The sequence below is a fragment of the Glarea lozoyensis genome (genome assembly GCF_000409485.1).
Source record: "Glarea lozoyensis ATCC 20868 chromosome Unknown GLAREA6, whole genome shotgun sequence".
Taxonomy (NCBI): Eukaryota; Fungi; Ascomycota; class Leotiomycetes; order Helotiales; family Helotiaceae; genus Glarea; species Glarea lozoyensis.
In genome coordinates, this window is record NW_007361001.1 from 216637 (window position 1) to 235759 (window position 19123).

At 46.3% G+C, this 19123-nt stretch overlaps 6 protein-coding genes across 6 annotated transcripts; 3 read left to right on the top strand and 3 right to left on the bottom strand.

Moving 5' to 3' along the window:
- Nucleotides 1-624: 624 nt before the first annotated feature.
- On the bottom strand, nt 625-1472 carry GLAREA_02372 (Phosphoglycerate mutase-like protein; the record flags this gene model as incomplete). Its single annotated transcript, XM_008087458.1, has 2 exons — nt 625-1222; nt 1294-1472. The coding sequence occupies 2 exons, from the start codon at nt 1470-1472 to the stop codon at nt 625-627; spliced, it is 777 nt and encodes a 258-aa protein (XP_008085649.1).
- Nucleotides 1473-2219: 747 nt separating this feature from the next.
- GLAREA_02373 (uncharacterized protein) lies at nt 2220-2587 on the top strand (the record flags this gene model as incomplete). Its single annotated transcript, XM_008087459.1, has 2 exons — nt 2220-2351; nt 2405-2587. The coding sequence occupies 2 exons, from the start codon at nt 2220-2222 to the stop codon at nt 2585-2587; spliced, it is 315 nt and encodes a 104-aa protein (XP_008085650.1).
- A 1062-nt stretch (nt 2588-3649) lies between these two features.
- On the bottom strand, nt 3650-9445 carry GLAREA_02374 (WD40 repeat-like protein; the record flags this gene model as incomplete). The annotated part of the gene is made up of 6 exons (XM_008087460.1): nt 3650-7533; nt 7591-7753; nt 7803-8090; nt 8144-8194; nt 8245-8889; nt 9431-9445. The coding sequence occupies 6 exons, from the start codon at nt 9443-9445 to the stop codon at nt 3650-3652; spliced, it is 5046 nt and encodes a 1681-aa protein (XP_008085651.1).
- A 436-nt stretch (nt 9446-9881) lies between these two features.
- Nucleotides 9882-11486, top strand: GLAREA_02375 (Actin-like ATPase; the record flags this gene model as incomplete). The annotated part of the gene is made up of 3 exons (XM_008087461.1): nt 9882-9978; nt 10032-10111; nt 10167-11486. The coding sequence occupies 3 exons, from the start codon at nt 9882-9884 to the stop codon at nt 11484-11486; spliced, it is 1497 nt and encodes a 498-aa protein (XP_008085652.1).
- A 112-nt stretch (nt 11487-11598) lies between these two features.
- GLAREA_02376 (uncharacterized protein) lies at nt 11599-12944 on the bottom strand (the record flags this gene model as incomplete). Its single annotated transcript, XM_008087462.1, has 5 exons — nt 11599-11755; nt 11816-11906; nt 11967-12636; nt 12687-12808; nt 12869-12944. 5 exons carry the CDS (start codon nt 12942-12944, stop codon nt 11599-11601), a joined length of 1116 nt encoding a protein of 371 aa, XP_008085653.1.
- Nucleotides 12945-14025: 1081 nt separating this feature from the next.
- Nucleotides 14026-15168, top strand: GLAREA_02377 (Dehydroquinate synthase-like protein; the record flags this gene model as incomplete). The annotated part of the gene is made up of 1 exon (XM_008087463.1): nt 14026-15168. One exon carries the CDS (start codon nt 14026-14028, stop codon nt 15166-15168), a length of 1143 nt encoding a protein of 380 aa, XP_008085654.1.
- Nucleotides 15169-19123: the final 3955 nt, after the last annotated feature.

The window sequence follows — 19123 nt, forward strand, 5'->3', positions numbered from 1 at the left end:
AGCAGACGCGCAAATTACACAATCTTAACATGGGCATATAGTGATGGTGTATATTGATACTGGATGTTTTAGGGTTTTATCATTGGATTTAGTATGATGTGAGACCTTTGATTGGGAAAGAGTAAAGAGGAAAACTGGTGGAGCAGTTGTGATTGTTGGAGTTGAAGTGGTATGAGGTATAGGCGTTATTGATGGAAGGTGAAAAAGGTTGGCCATTGGCGTGGTTAGACGAACTGGCTGTCAGTTGTGAAGTAAGGAGCTGGTGAAGTTGAGTTTCGGTGCTCTGGGGCTGATGGATTTAGAACGGAGAGAAAATGTGAAGATGTAGGTTTGGTGAGCTTACGGATGATTGCCGAGCTTCGCGTAGTGCTGGAATTGGTATCGTACCTTGTTTTTGGCTAGCGTTATCTGGATATTGACTTGCGCTCGAATTCTTGGGGATAGGTCTGTTGAAAGCCTACTGATGCGTTTCTTCATTGAGACATGGCGATAGTCCTCGTCCTTCGTCTTCAGCAAACGGAATCGCAGATCCGTTTGAACAATACATATTACCCCTAATTTATTGACACTACTTCATCTCCAATATACACCAACCAATCCTCACCCCATAACACCTCACTCGCCCTATTTCCCCTCCTTCTCTTTCTCCTTCTCCTGATCCCTCTCCGCATTCTCAACCACATCAACCATAAACGCGCCTCCCAGCAAAATAGCCGGCTCCTCCACATTCTTATGCTCATAGCTCAACGTCCCAACACCCCCGGCCTCCAAAAGAAACGTCGGTCCATCCCGCAACGTCTTGCCTACCCACCTCATCGCAAAAGCCCTCAATATATGTCCATGTGCCACAACCAGCACATCCCCCTTATCCTTCTCCCCCTTCCCCGCAAGACACGGCCCATGATACTCCCTCCTAATCGTCTCAATAAGCCGATCCAACCGCGCCGTTACGTCCTCGGGACTCTCCCCCTCAGGACAGCCATCCCGCCAGATATCCCATGGTGGTAAGCCCTCGGCTTTGCGCTGGCGCTGGATCTCAGGCGACGTGATGCCCTCGTAGGCGCCGTAGTCCCATTCGCGGATGTCGTCTGTGATTTGGATCGAGGCGTGCGTGCGGATGTCGTCTGGGGCCGTGGAGTGGTCGGACCAGGGGTATTTGGAGGAACAGCCTAGGTTGAGGAGTTCGAGGGTTTTTTGGGCGCGGTGGCGGGGGGAGACGAAGCTATTCGCATGTTTGTTAGAATTGTGAGGACTGAGGTATTGGGATGAAGCGGGAGGTGAGGGGAGAAATACATATGCGCCAACTTCCTAGGAACAATCAACCGATCATCCCCCACCAACGCCCTCCCCGTCGCTTTAATCCTCTTCTCCCCGTTCTCCGTCAGCGGCAGCTCCGTCGTGCCCGTATGTCTCCCATTCAGACTCCATTCCGTCTCGCCGTGTCTGATGACAAAAACTCTCGGTGTCGACATGGCGGGGTAAGTATATTTTTTCTGGTCTCCCCGCTCAAGCCCTCCGGATTGTCAAAGCTCGAGTTTCAGAATTTGGTTGATTAGGAAGGAATAGACGCGCACTGAGATCGTGGATCATACAGAGTTTCGGCTTGGCTAGATGGTGTTTGATCTCGTGGGTGAAACTTGCGGGTGCGGAGATGGTACCGCGGGTGGTTAGTTTGGTGGATGATAGCGTCTAGGTGCAAGACAACATGAAGACTTTGTTTTTGTTCAAAAGAGATTAAATTCCAGTGTACCTTTGTACAAGTACTTTTATATCACTTCTACTTTATCTCGAGCAAATACGTCAGACCACGCACAGCGCTTACTCAGTATAATACATCAGACCATGTCTCCTTTCATGGCTCGCCTAACGCGTCGTGGGTCAAGCGATAGTATGGCGTCGGATTCTACTGAGCTTTCGACGTGGAGTTATGAGGCGACGGTTAGAAGGAGGGTTAGAAGTCAAAGTGCACCTGTATTAGGAAGGGTTAGGGAGGAAGATCAGAAGAAATCGAGGGATTTGAGAGAGAGAAAGGCGGATAAGCTATGGAAGGAATTCTGGTGTTGAGGTATTCGTGGTTGAACCTCGGCTTGGACTCGAAACAGGGGTGCAATTATTTGCGACGACGTCAGTGCTTGGTTTCGTCGCGACATCAACATCGACGCTTCAATCGCATTCATGAACGCGATGGAATCCCGAAAAATTAGCTGAGAAGCTCCAATATGTCAGCTCAAGCAACCCGAGCCTTGCAGCTGAAGATTCGTCGCATCGTCTGGACGGGCGCGATTGCTTCTGTGACGGCTATGGGCGCGTGGTATGGCGCTGGCCTTAAGATTCAGAGCGAGGAGAAGAAGGTATGTCAAGTCCTCTTGCTATATTTGTTGCGGGGAATTGCTAATTGATGTAGATCATGAAAGAAAGACTCGAAGCTACGCCAGCGGAAAAGATTAAATTGCTGGAGCAACAGAGGATCGAGTTGTTGACTAAGAGACATGGGATTGAGAAGAAGATTAGGCAGTTGGAGATGAGGGGGGCGGGGGCGACGAGGGCGGAGAGTATGGCGGGGATGGAGAGAAAGAGGGGGGAGTGAGGGATTAAGGATTTTTTGGGAAGTGGAGGACGGGTGATTCCCATGGCCAGGTGGAGGATGAACGCCATCTAGTTGAGATCAAGCATCAAACCGAGTATGAGCACACGACAAGTCCGATGTTGCGATAACTTTGGATACATCGAGTCGGCTATAAGTCGTGCAAGATGGTGTATAAGTGATTTTGAGATATCAGAGCCAAGGCAGTCCAGGAATCCAACAAACTACAAGCAAGATAGCCATTGAGAAGAATAAATAGGGAATCACTTGCCTACATTCTGATGTCGCTGTTTCTGACTTGGCTTCGACTGCGGGAATTTCGAATAGTACAACACTTCATATAAGACGAGATACCTACTTGGAAGGGGAAATCACATAACTAGAAGCAACAATAGCTTTCATTCTGCCGCTTAGGCTTCCAGAACGCCGAATTACATTAGTTCAACGAACTGAATTCCATGGAAGCAGGGATTATATTAATGTTTTTCACGAGTACGTTTGTCGCATATGTCTATTTGCTACCCTATAAATTTCAAATTCGGTGACAATCAAAAATTCGGCAGCAACACGAATTCGAAATCACTAAAAGTAATGAAACCCGATATTTGCACTCCTAAAGTTGAAAAGGCAAGGTAACGACGCAGATTTTTTTGTGGTGAACTATATGTTCAACCTGCTGACATGTTGAAATCTTCCACGCACCATGTATCTGCTGTAAGGAATCCTTATAGAGGCACATGTCCATAGTAGGAGTTGCGTGTTTATATGTTTTGGTGTCCAGGAGGAATGAGGTTGGGGGTTTGAATTTGATGAGATCTGTAAATGAAAAGTCTAATAAATGACTATGTCATATACAAACCAACAGTTTTACTTTTATCTTAGTAATCATCTGACAATCCAAAGATTTCTTCGAGTTTAGAGGTAGCTTCAGCCTTGAGGCCTCTAAGAAGAGTTTATTGAAGCGGCCTGGTTATTAATATCTCTCTACTCTATATAGCCTTAGTGCTATGTATATCTAGAAAAAAAAAGCAAATAAATAAAATATACATTACTTTTATAAAGAACTCATCCCCTCGAGAACGGATTCTGCATAGGAAACCCACCAATCCAACTTGCTTTTACGACCGCCACCTCTCCATTCTTCGGGATGAGCACAATACCATGCTCATGCAGCGCAATCTGTCGGAGAGACTGGGGACTGATCCAGTCCCTTGGCAGAAAGAAATGTTTCTTGTGTCCGGTATACGTGGCTTCGATCTCCCACGTGCACAACCAAAAGTGGTGATCAAGGAATACGACACGATCGTCTACCTCTCCAATAAGACGGTTAACGTGCTTTGACAAGCCTTCTACAACCACACGGTGCTCTCCGGGTATTCCACTTGATATCCTTGAAAGCTCTATGATGACGACCTCCCGCGTTTGCAGTTGCCGATGATCTCGTGCTCTAAACTCATCGCGAACTAGGGTTTCCAATAAGAGAAAGTCGCGTGTTTGAACTGTATGAGCGATAGAAATAGCCCGACCCCCCGAACGCTGCGGATTAGACTGTGGAGTAGGTTCACATGGTTCAAGCGTTTTCCAATGATACGCTTGTTCCGTTCCAGCATCGATTCTTAACAGAAGGCCGACGTCGACGGGATGATTTATCCATACACTTCCTGGAGCGATTCTTTGGCGACAAACCTCGGTACTTTTCTTGGGGTTGAGATTCATGATATATGCCTGTGTCGGAGTGACTATCAGTAGGTACAGATCTTTGGGATGGAACAAGCAGAGCTCCACCGCTTCTGCATTTTCCATGCGTACGTCGAAAACCGGGAAAACCGCCCAGCGGTTCCTTGTAGCTGTTGGAGGCTCCAATCGTTTTGCAATTACGCGGCCGGAATCGTCGGCCGAAACGAGGTATTTGGATGATGTCGACCAACCAATATATATGATAGAGACAGAAGTAGAGTGGTTGGTGACTTTGCGGGATTTTTCGCCCTCGGGGACGGTGAATATTGTGACTGATCCGTCTTCCTTTCCGCAGCAGTAGTAGTCACCGCTACGGTCAAAAACTAGGGATGTTATAGGCACTTGAGAAGTATCGTCGTTGGAGAGCACTGGATCTGTAGTGATGGTATCGCCATTGTTTGAATCGCAACTCGAACGCTCTATCTGTTCAATTTCACTAGCTTTGATGAGAGCGTCAGGTTCCCATACGTGGCAAAATTCCCCACGGATGTCGTAGAATCGAGTGGAATCAGGGGAGAAAGCCAACCCCGTAACCAGCTCATCGTACTTCACTTGATATGAAAGTTGGTATTCCGGCACCGTCCAAACGCTTAAGGTGCCTTGTACGTCACTTGTTAGGAGAAGATTGCCGTCTAAGCTGAGTACCATCGCCCTTGCGCCCGTATGATTAATTTGCTCTTGCTCGACGTCTGAGAGATTGTACGCAACAATTCGGGTGTCTTCGTATAGAACTAGTAGGTGGCCCGTGACCGGATGCCATATTGCAATTTCAGGAGGATCCCACGCATCGCCTTGAGCCATTGTCCGCATTTTATCCTCCGCAAGTATACATTTCATTGGGGGAATGTACTGATCACGATAATGCCCAGACTTTCCGCGACCAGGCTGGATCGTCCACACGACAACAGGCCGACCACGAAAGATGAGGGCAATCCGCGTAAGATCGGGACTAAAAGACGCACTCCGAATACAGTTATGATCGTTCGCCCCCGGCTCCTTTGCCAGGAATTGCCATTTCTCCTTGTCGCTCGCCAAATCAATACACTGCACGACGCAGTCATCAAAAGCAACGAGTAGCTCATCATCGTTGGGACTGAATGCCATCGCTCTCGTATGGTGGTGAGAGTCTTTCGTCATGCAATTTACCTCAAGTCCAGTGGTGATGTCCCAGACTCGGATATAATCAATTCCTGAAGTAGCGACCAAGTTTGACGTTCGACTGCTCGCTATAATAGTAACATACTCGCCATGGCTGAATCTTCGTGCCTCTTGACATGTATTTGCATACCAGATTATCACGGTACCATCTATGCCGACAAGAGTTAGAAAGAATGTGTCTTTGCAGAGGATATGGACAGCTGTTTGTTCTTCGCCAGTGGAGATTTTGGCGAGGCAGTCACTCCAATCATTTGACGTGAGGCCGGTAACAACAAAGTTAGACTTAATCTGGTGTAAGAAGGTGCGGCTCATGATAGAGTCGAGAGGGCAGAATGGAATGACGTTGTTGTGAATAGAGGCAGGGTGTTCCGCGAGATTATTGCCAAAGCGGCCAACCACGCGGATTAAGTCGTTCGCCCATTGAAGCAACTCGGCGTCGCGATTTAACGAAAAGTTCTTCAATGTTCTTTTGGAGAAATCTTGTGCTCTCCGTTTGATGTAAGTCTTCAGATTCTGTGCGGCCTTGATCAGGATTTGAAGACGCTCTGTTAGAGCCACGCCATGAATCCACAGGAGACAGTGATTTTCGAGGAAAGCTAGAACCTTCATAAGAAGCTCGTCCGACTCCACCAACCCCAAGCTTACGTGGTATGCCCAGTAAGACAATGCATACAATAGGAATGGATGGCAGTCAAAGATGGCAGCATCAGCAAACGCACGACCAGCTCGGGTCATATTGTGCAGGCCAGAGAAAACTCGTCGCCACTTTGTGGAGTCGGACAAGAAGTCAATACAGACTGTTGCGATATGACTATGTGAATGGTTCTCGTCAAGACTGATCGGTAGATTTGCGGTCTTTAAGAGTAGAAATTGACGTGCAGTATGATGAATCAAATTGACTTTGGATCTATTGATTACTACAAATTGGCCACAGATCTCTTCGATTGCAATCTCCAAGTTCGTAAATCCGTCAAATTCTGGCTTGAGAGCAACCTCGAGCTCTGAAATATCCAGGGGTCTATAGCAACATGCAGCCCAAAATAGGATGTGGCGCGCAATATCCACTGATCTTTGGTTTTGCTTGGCAATACTTTCGATGATTCCGCGATACAAAGGCTCCATTCCTTCAGGAATTTCATTAATTGCAGCTTTGATATCGTCTTTTAGCACCCAATTCTTCTCGATGCTAGAGAGCGCCAACTGAACCCATAGGAACGATCCGGATGACCTGCAAATAACCTCTTCGGCAACTTCAGCTCGCGCTTCGTCCGTACCCGGCAAGATTCTTCGGATGCTCGCACGAACAAAGTCCCGGATATCCGAAAGCGTATCTTCTGCTCTGAGCAATTCTGGTTGAGTAGCCGGAAAGTACTGGCTTATGTGGTTCGCAAGGTCTCTCCGTGGTCGGCTGATGAGTAAAATGTTGATACGAGTGCTCGACTTGGCTTTGGAGAGATATTTGATCAGTTCTAAGGGGCTCTCTGCTTCATCCAACCCATCGAAAACCCAGTTGAGAGGTCCTGGGAAGGTCATTCGGAACATGATGCCCTCGAAGATCTTTTCCCATATTATTGACGCTTTTTGTTCTTTGATGTTCATGCCGGCAGCCTCTTGGAACTCCTTCAGTCTTGCCGCGAAAGACTCGTGGGCGAGCGCTACCTGAAGAGCAATGCTACAAAGTACGTAAGATAGTGACCGCTTTAACTTGTCGCCATATAAGAAGAAATGGTATTGACATGTTCCATTGTGGCTGCTGTTCTGTGCCTGATCGATAAGGTAGCTTGCTAGGATTGACTTTCCAGATCCTGCGTTTCCACAAATCCATAGTAGCTTAGGAGACTCTGTGTCGTGCTCGATCCAGCTCCGAACCGCAGAGCGTTGTAGTATCCAGCTGCATGATCCATGCGCAATCCTACCTGACAGATACTGAAAGTCTTCATCGAAGTTCTCGGGAATTCCAAGGATATCCAGCAGGAACTCTGCAGTGATCAGTTTGGGGGTGGGCTTAGTGGCCGGCGTGAACCTATTTTGTAATTCCCGTGACACAAAAGATGCTGCAGTTTCCGATTAGTTTTTATCCCGTTTGCATAACGCGCTGGATGAAGTTTTACCATTTTTTACCACTTCGCCTATGACCCATTTCAGAACGTTTCTAACATTCACATAGTTTGAATCCAGGACGTTCTTGAACTTTGCCACTCCGTGGTGATCAGCATCCAACGAAGCTGATATTTCGTCGGGATAGCCCAATTTGGCCGAGTCTTTGTCAACAATCTGCAACATTAGCTTACAAAGCAGGACTGTTGTGCTTGCACCTGCATACCATTGTCTTCATCTTGCCAATCTTTGTCTTTTGCGACTCTTGGAATGACACCAGCGTGAGGTCACCACAAACCGTTCGAAATTGTTCATTGATATCTTGCAACGTGCCCGAGTTCTTCTCCAGCTCGGAAACATACTGTTTGCTGCTTAGTCCCGGCGTCACCTTGAGGATGTTCTGAAGTGTTTGAGCATAGTCAGACCCTCGATGAGGAGTGGCCAAAAAGACGATGGCTTTGATCTGAGCGATCATTTCGGCATACTGTGGGTCAGATCTGCCCAATATATAAGCCTATCAATCTTAGCGGGACTGCAATAAGTTAAATAGAAGATACCTAACAGTACCTTTTTAACCACTAAACCTCCCATCGAATGTACGACAAAAATGGTTGGAAGCTTCTAAGTGTCAGGAATAAAACACCACGTTGGTCTTCGGAGCAACTAACCTCACCAACAGCTGGAGGCCTTTCATTACTAAACTGCAAATCGCCGGAATATGTTTTCATCCTAATAAGCAAATCTTTTGCAAAGTCGAGCAAGTTGAGATTGGTATACTGCCCGGTAAAGTTCGAATTATAACCAAATGTAAAGATCCTCGCTCCAGAGAGATCTTTGTCCTCGGTGAGCCATGGCGGCCAGAAGTTTTCAGTGTCTCGTTCCCACGACCAAGTCCGCTTTGACGAGCCTCCTAGACCGTGAACGAAAATTAGATCGAATAGAGGATTTGGCAGGGAGTATATTAGAACCAGGCCGAGTGGATCGGGCAACGCCGCGTCGCCCGACGCCGTAGTTCTAAAGGTACTGCTAGAACGTGCAAACACCCCAAATTGAGAGCCCTCACCAAAGTTCTCAGAACTGGTGGCAGTAAGACGCGGCCTGATGCTGCTGGGTCCAGGTACATCTGGTCGAAGGTGATAGGGAATAGTGGGTTCTGATGCCCTCTTTTGTTGGTAACGGGGCGAGAGCACGTGACTCTGGTCACTGACTTCCAGGTCGGTGTGGGTTCCGCTGACATAATCGCCGACCTCGAAGCCTGGTTCAGGATTCTGATCGGTATGGAGCTTATTCCACTTCTCTTTACCCTTCCGTAGCTATGGCTTCAGTGTAAGTATTGGAGCATGTATCGTCGTGTTGGTTGGAAAGCTGGAGTAAAGGAATACAAGGTGCAATTGTTCATTAGCGTACCATGTCTATATTTGCTTTGATTGCATTTACTGACTATTGTACCTAGACAACAACCTGAGCCAAATGGGAATTTAATTATCGCACTTCCCCGACTGAAAGATACTGGCAATGTAACACCGAGATATCTGCTCGTGCAGGGGATGGCGTTCTAACAAATATCATGCGGCTGGCTTCATGAGGTGAAGAAAAGGGGGTTGCGGAGAACGGGTGCATTCTCGTGAAGCAAAGTCATACGGCTGGATTCCTGTCACCTCGCGGTTAATATAGTCTGTAAGGTCTCTCGCTTGAGAAGGACTCGTAGCTTATTGCATGCAGTGACTTTCATCTGGGCGTCGGAGATCTTGCTGCTTTTAAGCTATGCAGTTGTTGCTTGAGCCGCACCTGGGAATGGAAGGCCTAAGGAGGGCTTTCGTCCGTCACACTCACTCGGCTCCTTTAAGCTTTTACATTTGCTGTTTGCATTTTGCTTTTCCTCTAAGCTTTAAGCTTTAAGCTACGCATAAATTAACTTCACGTTCAATTCAGCGTGTGGTCAAACACAAGTCTCTGGATTTCTAAAGAATCCGTACTGTCGATTTCACCAATCCATGCAGTGATACGCATACATCTGCATCTATCGCCCAAAGTGGTCACACCAACAAAAAGAAAACACCAAGCAGGGTATAAATGCCACTCATATCAGCTTCACCAATCTATGCAGTGATGCGCATGCATCTGCATCTGTCGTCCGGAGTGGCCATACCCGAAGAGACATAGAGTTGAAAAGTTGACACTCAGCCTCAGCTCACATGGAGTTTCTTTTCACATCAGACCTCAGCGCTTAGCCCACTATCAGCCTCATCGACCGCCCAAAAAACCAAAAGTAGGGAAGTACTACTCAGAATCTACCGCAGTTGCAATGAGTTTATCTCAGAAAGCTGAAAGTATTGCGAGCGAATTCGTCTTCAGCGACGATGATGTGCGGAAATGCAGCAAACAGTTCATCTTCGAACTAGGTAACAAACACGCTGTTGTCTCAGCACACCAAATAGCTAAGCGTTTTATTCAGACAAAGGGCTGAAAAGTGTTGTGCCTACTGTCTGTCAGATTCCGACCTATGTCACGAAAGTGGCACGTGGTACAGAGAAGGTTCGGCTTACGAGCCTAGAAAGTTCATCGATTACACATTGCTAACATACTCTAGGGTGTTTCTCTAGCAGTTGACCTCGGCGGAACCAATCTGAGGGTCTGCTCTGTCGAACTCAATGGTGACACGACGTTGACTGCTAAGCATGCCAAAAAAGTGATCCCGCCAGGAATCATGACTGCTGCAACAGGTGCAGAGCTATTTCACCTGATTGCTCACGAGATAGACCAATTCCTTCAACTGCACCACAGAGATGCGCTTGAGAAACTACGACAATCTAAAGATGTTCTTCCTCTAGGGTTTACGTTTTCGTATCCTGCATACCAGACCAGTATCAATTCTGGCATTCTACTGCGCTGGACCAAAGGATTTGTTATCCCTGACGTTGTCAACAAGGACGTATGTCAGCTTCTACAGGTTGCCATTGACGAATTCAACTTGCCGGTCGAAGTCACGGCCTTGGTGAATGATGCTCTTGGTGCTCTGATGTTTCGGACGTATACGCTACCACTCTCACAAACCCGTACCTCTGTCGGAGCCATATTCGGGACTGGGACCAATGGCGTGTACCTGGAAAAACTATCTAACATTACCAAATCCCTGGGAAATCATGATGACAGCACAGGCGAGATGTTCATTAGTTGTGAATGGGGCTCGTTCGACAACGGCTTGTTGGTACAACCAAACACAACGTACGACGTGAAGGTTGATCAAATCAGTATGAATCCAGGCAACCAGATGTTTGAGAAGCGAGTTTCGGGGATGTTTCAAGGCGAGCTTTTGAGGGTAGTTTTGAATGAATTGTACGCTGATCCTGACGCTGGCTTGTTTCGAGGGGTCCAGTGGAATGATCCAGCCCAAGGCGAAGGGCCAGCACCTTTCTTCACTCCATGGGCGATAGACACGTCTCTCCTTTCAATGGCAGCAGCAGATAATGCTCAAGAGCTTCCTGCGCTTTCAAAGGCACTCGTCGAGACACTGCGCATCTCAGCCGATCATGTAAGTGCTGATGATGTTCGTGCGGTGAAGACGATCGCTGATGCCATTGGCAAACGAGCGGCCAGGCTCGCAGGCATGGCCATTGCCTCAGTTCTTATCAAAGGCGGGAGAATGACCGTTGATAGAAATTTACTACCCGTCACAGGAATTGTAGAGAATCCTTCTGACGTGGAAGGTGTCGATATCGCGGTCGACGGCAGTGTCGTTGAGTTGTATCCAGGGTTTGAACGCTACATGCGCGAGGCGTGGAGTGTTATTGACGATATAGGACCAGCTGGAGAGAGAATGATCAAAATGGGAATTGCCAAAGACGGTTCTAGTATTGGCGCAGCGATAATTGCGCTGATTGCTCAAATGGACGTGCGTCACATACAGTAACTCCTTGAGGAGCACCAAGCAAGTGCAGGGAACAAACAAGTCTTCAGAATAGTCTATGGTACTATGAAGGTTAAAAATCAAACCATCGTCAAATGTGACGCCTATACTGCTTTTAATCTTCCTCCTCCTCCTCCTCCTCCTCCTCCTCGCCGTCTTCCCCTTCTCCATCCGATGCTGCGTGATCATGATCGACTTCAGACTTTCGCTTATAGGAGGCAAGGTCGTCGGGACAGATTCTAGAGCACAGCTCCTTCATATCTTCGAAGACACTAGATTAAGGTGATGTTAATGCAGCCCCCATCAAATAGCAAACACTCGAGTTTTCATACTTCTCGCGATAATTACTGCCGGGGATCAACCAAGCAGCGGTCAAATTAGGCCTCAAAGAATACAGGAGATTTCGCGAATCCCAATCCTCCTCTATGATAAGGTAGTTAGTAGCTATACTAGGAAGTGACGCCTACGATAGCGAAAACTGACCCGGCTCGCTCGCAGGAAAATGTCGCTTGTAGCTTCGAATGTATGTTTTGCTGCTCAATCTGTGTCTAGGGGTCCTCCAGTTACCCAACTCGAACTCGTTGTGTGCGTAAAAAGCAGATCCGTCAAAGACGAACGGCTCCCCACTTCGCATATCCGTGGCTGTATTCCCATCCCAGATATTTCCATGCAATAAGCAAGGTTTGATGGACCTGCCATCGCTTTGCAAAGGTCGCAGCAATGCCGGAACACACTTATCCATCACAAGCTGTGCGCAGAAATCAAACTCCGGCCAATATCGCTGTTTGGACTTGTCCATATCGAAAACGTGCTTGAGCTGTTTGTAATAGCAAACCTCCCACGAATCCTCCCAGATGTCAGTTAACTGGGGCGCTTTCCCATGGCAAGTCTTCACATGGAATCCAAATTTACCAGTGGGTGAGACCGAATCTTTATGCAGCTCCGCCAGACGCGCGACGAATCTAGCAGGCTCCGGAGGCTGTTGTCCAACATCGCGAAACTCCGCTAGGATAAAGTAGTTAGCTGGTCCAGGAGCTTTGTATTGGCCGAGGGCGTAGGGTTTGGGACAGAACGACGGGAGGACTTCATGGAGTGCCTTGTCTGATTCAAACTGTCCTTCCGCCATCAAGCGGTCACTTTCGCCGGTGGTTACCTGTTCAAGTTGGCGGTAGTATGAGGCGTACGCAACGGATTTTTACCTACCTTGAGAAAATAACTCAATTGCTCCCCCGTAGGTAGTTGACAAACAAGCCGAGCTTGACGAGCCCATACCCACATACCATAAGCTCGGCAAGATAATACTTTTGTCCCAGGTATTGGAAGGCCTGCATCATTGTTTCATCATCAGCAACATCAGCATCATTTAGAATTTGGGATTTCATTACTGTCGAGGACTGCATCATCGAGCTCGAAGGTGGCTCCGTCCGATTCACTTCCAGTGCCGTCTTGACGCGAAGCCATATCTAGGTGGACAAGGACCCTGATTATGAGTCTCGAAGGCGACAAGTTGTAATAGCTACAAGGTTTTGGCGCTATGTGAGATAAAATGCAGATAGTGCAGCCAAACTAAGCTCGATCGTCCTTCGCCCTGGATGAGTTGTGTGGAATTGATATTTCTATATCCAAGCAGATTGTTGACCATTGCCTTTGAGGGAATTTCTATTCGATCTGGATTCTATCAAATCCTTCCCCATTCCTTTCATCAAGGATTATTATGCCATGCAGCCCCTAAACCTCCCAACCCTTGCTGAATGGCTTTCGAGTCTGCACAGATGATTCGCGGATACGTACGAGTCTCTCTCGTTCAATACTGTAAATGCTGTAAGCGCGGCACAGAAGATGAGGCTTTCGAAAGCGCCCGCATCCCGCATCCCGCGACTTTACCAGAGCCAAGACTGTGGGGGAAAATACGACAGCAACCTCCTCACCACCCTCAGCGAAAACCCTGCCTGCTACAAGAGCCGCCTCCAAGCTTCCTGTACCCAAAATCCAGCCTTGTAGTCCTAGCATCGACTGGCGGAGAGCATCTGCCGCTTACTCGGTAAGAATAGGTAGGTCTAGGTGCCATCATATGTCTGTCACACGGAGGCCTAGTCACACTATTACGAGAATTCTCAGTTCTGTCGAATAGAAACGAGAAACATGCCCTTGCGAGTTTATCTTGTCGCCCAGCTGCAGCCGTCATTGGTATTCAGATTTTGTTCTGAAGCAATCCGTTCCATGATTGGAATTTTTGATGGGCTGCAGCTGCAGCCGTAGCCTGTTCAAGAAACTATGCAAAGCACTGGACGGTAACTGCGTGCGCCCCCAACGGGAAGGCCTTTCATTGGCGCTATCGTCCACCTCTCCTACTCTGCAACACCCTTGGATGTTATCATCAGAAGACAATCACTGCCGCTTTAGCGATGGGACTTTGGTTCAAAATTAAACATTATCCAGAAGGCACGCTTCCGAAAAAGTACTGCCCCTCTCGATATCAAATTACTCCTCGAAAGTATAGACAATCAAATCGCGATTTCATTGCATATTCCAGCAGCGCAAGATGTCGATTCTAGAATTCAAGAATCCTTACCCAAGTTTACCACCAACAAAGGTATCGCTCCTCCACACCTCCAAATTAGATGCTACAGCCCTGGCCAATATCGGATTCTTCAGCACTGTAGACAGAGAATCGACTCACATTCTGCTCACGGATTCTAACGTCGCCGCTTCCATGCTCGATGAATTGAAAGATATGTTCAACAACCTCCGTATAAAGATTCACCCAGTCATTGTCGTTCCCGGCGAATCGTCCAAAACGATCCAAGCATACACTCATGTGCTAGACGCCTGCGCAGATGTAGGCATCACTAAAGAGTCAACAGTCATTGGTATCGGTGGAGGGGTAGTAAAAGACCTCTCTGGATTTCTTGCATCAACGTTTTTACGCGGACTTAACCTCGTCCTGATGCCAACCACGGTGCTTGCCCAGGTCGACGCCGCCATCGACTGGAGACATTCTCTGAATCTTCCCCATGGAAAGAACCTCATCGGAAGCATCCTCGCACCTGCTGAGATATTGATAAACGCGGGCTTTTTAAAGTCCCTCAACGACCGGTGGATCAGAGATGGCCTGGCAGAGTCAATTAAGATAGCTTTATGCCAGAGCCCTGACTTCCTTACTCTTCTTAGCCAAGCAAACCCATCCGACTTCACGTGGCTTTGTCGCGTTATCGATATATCCGTCTCTGAGAAGATCGTAGCCATGAATCGTGACTCGGCACCTGACCAAGCGATGTTGGTATACGGCCACGCTATAGGACACGCGATCGAGCATCTTGCAGAAGGAGAACTAGGTCATGGAGAGGCGATTTCAATTGGCATGTGCGTCACTGCCGAACTTAGTTTGCTTGCTGGATTATCAGATGAATTAACCTTGAAGGCACATTACAACGCCTTCACGGCGTTTGGACTACCAACAATCGTTCCTGACAAGTACGATCTGCATCAGATCTGGTCTGTCATTCGTGCTGACAAGCGCTTCCGCGGAGATAAGATGTGCGCTCCCGCGGTGAAGACTATAGGGACTCTTGTGGCGGATGGTAATGGGAAGTGTTTCTTGCCATTTGGAGCAGAAATAGTGATACGTGCACTTGAGCTTAATAAATCTCGTGGCAAAACAATCGGCAAATTTGTACAAAATTAATAAAATTACGAGTATTTTATCTTAAAATATAAGCTGACACCGGTAACACTAGTGGCGCGTTAGAGATGTACGCTTACTAGAGTTCTAGCATTTCTCTACGACCTCACCAGCGGGTGATACAATTCTCTACACACCCAAGAACTTTGAAAGTAAACCCCACAACCCCACAACCCAATATCGTAATTCTGTGAACGCGGACTTGCTTTATAAGATATGGGCTATGAAGTCGTACAAAACTAATTATGTTTAGATCTCGTTGTGTTGCCGAGATTCTGCTTATTGTTTCTGGACCGCGCAGTGAGTTATGTCACCGCTAAGAATTCTAGATACGGCAAGCGACGCGAGAGGAACGATGCTTCCAGGTCCAGATCTCGCAAAACACCTTGGCGTACGCACAACCCCCAAACCACATACCAAGTAACTGCCGAAATACTTGTGCTTGGAAAAGGAAGGGGATTTTGAGGGAAATACTTGGAGTGGAAAAAGTTTATTCGAATTTTTGTTGCATTTCGAAAGCGAACTTGAGATCCGGTTTTAGCGGTTGCGCACATGTACCATACGGTGTACAGGTGGTAACTTCCGAAACGGGGTTTTATGTCAGGTAAGGCGAGATATGAGAATTTGTTGCATTTCGAATCAACTTGGCAGATTATTAGTTTCTCTTAGTTATTGGAGTTGAGAAGGTGGATGAGGTGGTGGAAGAAGTGTGGTGATTACTGTTGCAAGCCGAAGGTACTTGGCGATGTCGTCAAAGGCTTATTTCCGTGTATGTGTGTCATGGTTTTTCAAATGCCGATGGAAGGGCGTGAAATTCTGGGAGGGGATGGAATGGAAATAGTGAGGTAAGGTAATTTGATGGCAATTGGAATTTTTGGAAGTGATTGATATGTTTGTGATGGCCGTAAGAAAGTTGTGATTTTTGGGTGTAACCGAAAATGCTGGTGTAGGAGAGGCATATATTTTTGACGAACAATCGTAGTAATAAATTCAGCAGCACGCTTGTCGCAGTTCATATTTCATGTATTCGATTACTTCGTACTATTAATAAATGTCAATGCAATACCAATTGGTCGTCAAAAAGTTGAGGAACAGAATCATCATAATCCTCAGATGTTCTCCTATCACCAACCCCAGTCCCGCCACATTAATGACCCCGAAAAACATATCAAAACGTCACTTCTTTAAACCACAAACAGCAATTCCAAGAAAGAAACCACCATTTGTTGCACATCGAGCAAAATTGGCAACTTCCAAATCCCGCCTAGACAACGTTACTAGCTCCGGTACGTTGCGCGGCCACGATACTCATCATTCTTGTTCCCGGGTCTTGGTTACGTGGGCACGAAAAGGCACACGGATCCATCGATGCGGTAGCGCGGATGAGTACTTTTTTTGTTGCAGTTCGAATGAACTTGGCAGGTGTCACTTAGTTTTAGAATAAGATGCTTGTATGTAGCTGGGTTGAGGGAGTTTATGAATAACAACGAGAGAGGGGAGATGTGTGAGTGAAGATTAGAGAGAAGGTTCGTTGCACATCGACCCGTCAAATCCTTCCTTCTAGAACAATAAAATGGGAATTATAGACCTTTGAACCGTGAATCCTCGTCTGAACTTCATTATTCCCAGTAACACATCAAACCTAGTCGCATCTCATCTCCAAACCCACATCGCATAACGTCCCAAATGGGAATTCTCCACCCAGCACACGCGTCCCACGATATGCGCTTTCCTACTTCATACTGTTGCATTTCGCGCGGGTACTTGGCACGGCAAAGCGGCTTCACAAACAAGAGTTTTGCAAACTTACGAAATAGAACTTTGACTTTGTTGCAAGTCGTACCAACTTGGCAATGCGTTGGTGTTTGTTCTGGTGTCTTGAATGTGAGCCTCGGAGGCCCGGCGTCTGACGGGCTTTGACGGGCCAAGTTCTCGGCTGTTGGGTGTTGCCTCGGAGAATTTGGGGGGTTCGGCATCGAGGTGAAATTTTTGAGGGAGAGCGTTTGAATGCTTCCGTGTGCGTCTTTTGGGTGTTTTTGTTGCATTTCGTAGGAACTTGGCGATTTTATTCGAGATACCAAGAGACGGGAAAGATGTGTTTGGTTTTACTTGTCATGAAAGGCGAGTAATGAGTGAGTTTGCCAAGTCTGCCGCCGAAATTCTTGGATACTTGGTCTTGTGTCAACCAAAAACGCAGATTTTTCTCGTAAAGACTTATTGAAAATTGTTTGCTCTCGCACCTAAACAGAATCCCAATCAATTCTCCCTGCCAAGATCTTATCCTCCCGCATATTGTTTGCCTCACGAACAATGCCGGAAAGCTGCATGCCTTTGACTTTTCGGATGGCAATTGCTGACGGAACGGGACGACCACATAAAAAATAACGTAATTCTGGTAAAGTCGCACTTTGTTGCACATCGCAGATTCTGTCTCACTGTGGAACGGCCCGCTGTGGGAACTAATGTATACTAACAACGAAATTTGAACCCTTGGTTTTATCGAAAGGTTGGGGGTGGTACAGGATTTTGAGATGGCTCTTTTAATGATAATAACTTGATTCAAATCTGTGGCTTGTTGGTCAAATTGTTTCCTGAGAACAGCAGCAGCTTTATTTTCAACACTGTTAATGAACTTTGACAACTGAGATAATCTGACAGCGAAGCTGACATCCATCAATCAAATGAAAATCTTATTAAAATCACAGGCGCATTTGCTGCTTAGTTCAATCCTGAATTGATCATTCCGAATTGGAAGCAATCACGAGGTTTTGCGTCTTGCAACGCTCTTTTCCACCTGTTATCCTCAACTTGATAGGTGTCATTTCTAGCACACTAAAGGCTTGTTTATTCTACTTAAAATAATAAAATTTCTTTCCTTTATTATCATTTTCTGGTTTCATTAACTGAACCTGCGTTACTGCTCTTACCTTATTTGTTTCATTATTTCTACTAGTCAGAAGAAATATGTTTCGATCTTGACTTCAATCGTTTCACAAATGAATTTAAGATGGGTTTGGATTCTTACGTTTCTTCCACTAGAAAGAATAAGTATACTTGGTTTTTGGATTTAATCATCTTAAAGTTGAATTCAAACTAGGGTCCGATTCTCAAAATTTCTCACTTCAATCCATATCCCCGCAGTCCACATGTGATCATAGGTATTCTTAGTAGTCATTTTCAACACACATGTTTTTAAATTTTCAAAACTGCTCAAAGTGAAATCTTTACATCCATATTTCCAATACGGTAATACGTATATCATTTGACCAAGGTTCCACATGATTCAAGCCCAGTTTTCAAAAAACACTCCCGATATGTCCATAGATATCTTACTGCGTTTCTATATGTCATATACACATGCCTTTTTGAGCAAAATAATTCGTGATTCAATTGTAATTTCCGAGGTATTCACAGTATCTCTATACTGGAAGTCCACATGTCCAAAAACATATCCTTTGAGCAAGATGGGAAGTGATTCGAACATAATCTTGAGGAAATAGTCACAACTTCTCTGTACATATGTCACTTCCTATTCATGTGTTTAATAAAATCAGCTTTTTGGGCAAGAAATAAGCTACAAAATGAGTGATTCAAGCGCATTGCAACGAAATTATTCACACTATCTCTATCCATATGGCACTTGCTATCCACTTGTCTCATACACATGGCTTCTTGAGCAAGTTTATAAGTGATTCAAGCTCAATTTACAGGAATTATTCACAGATTTTCAATGCTGGTAGTTCGTTTGTCCCGTACAAATATCATTTGAGCAATATAATCTGTTATTCAAGCGTAATTCAGAGGAGAAACTCACAAAATATATCCATATGTTCAATACACAAAAAGTTTGAGCAAAAGAATGTACGATTCAAACTCAATCTATACCAAGTACTCACAACTTCTCGAAACCGTGATTGATCAGTCTCTCAAACCGTTATTCACAACCTCATTCCCAAGT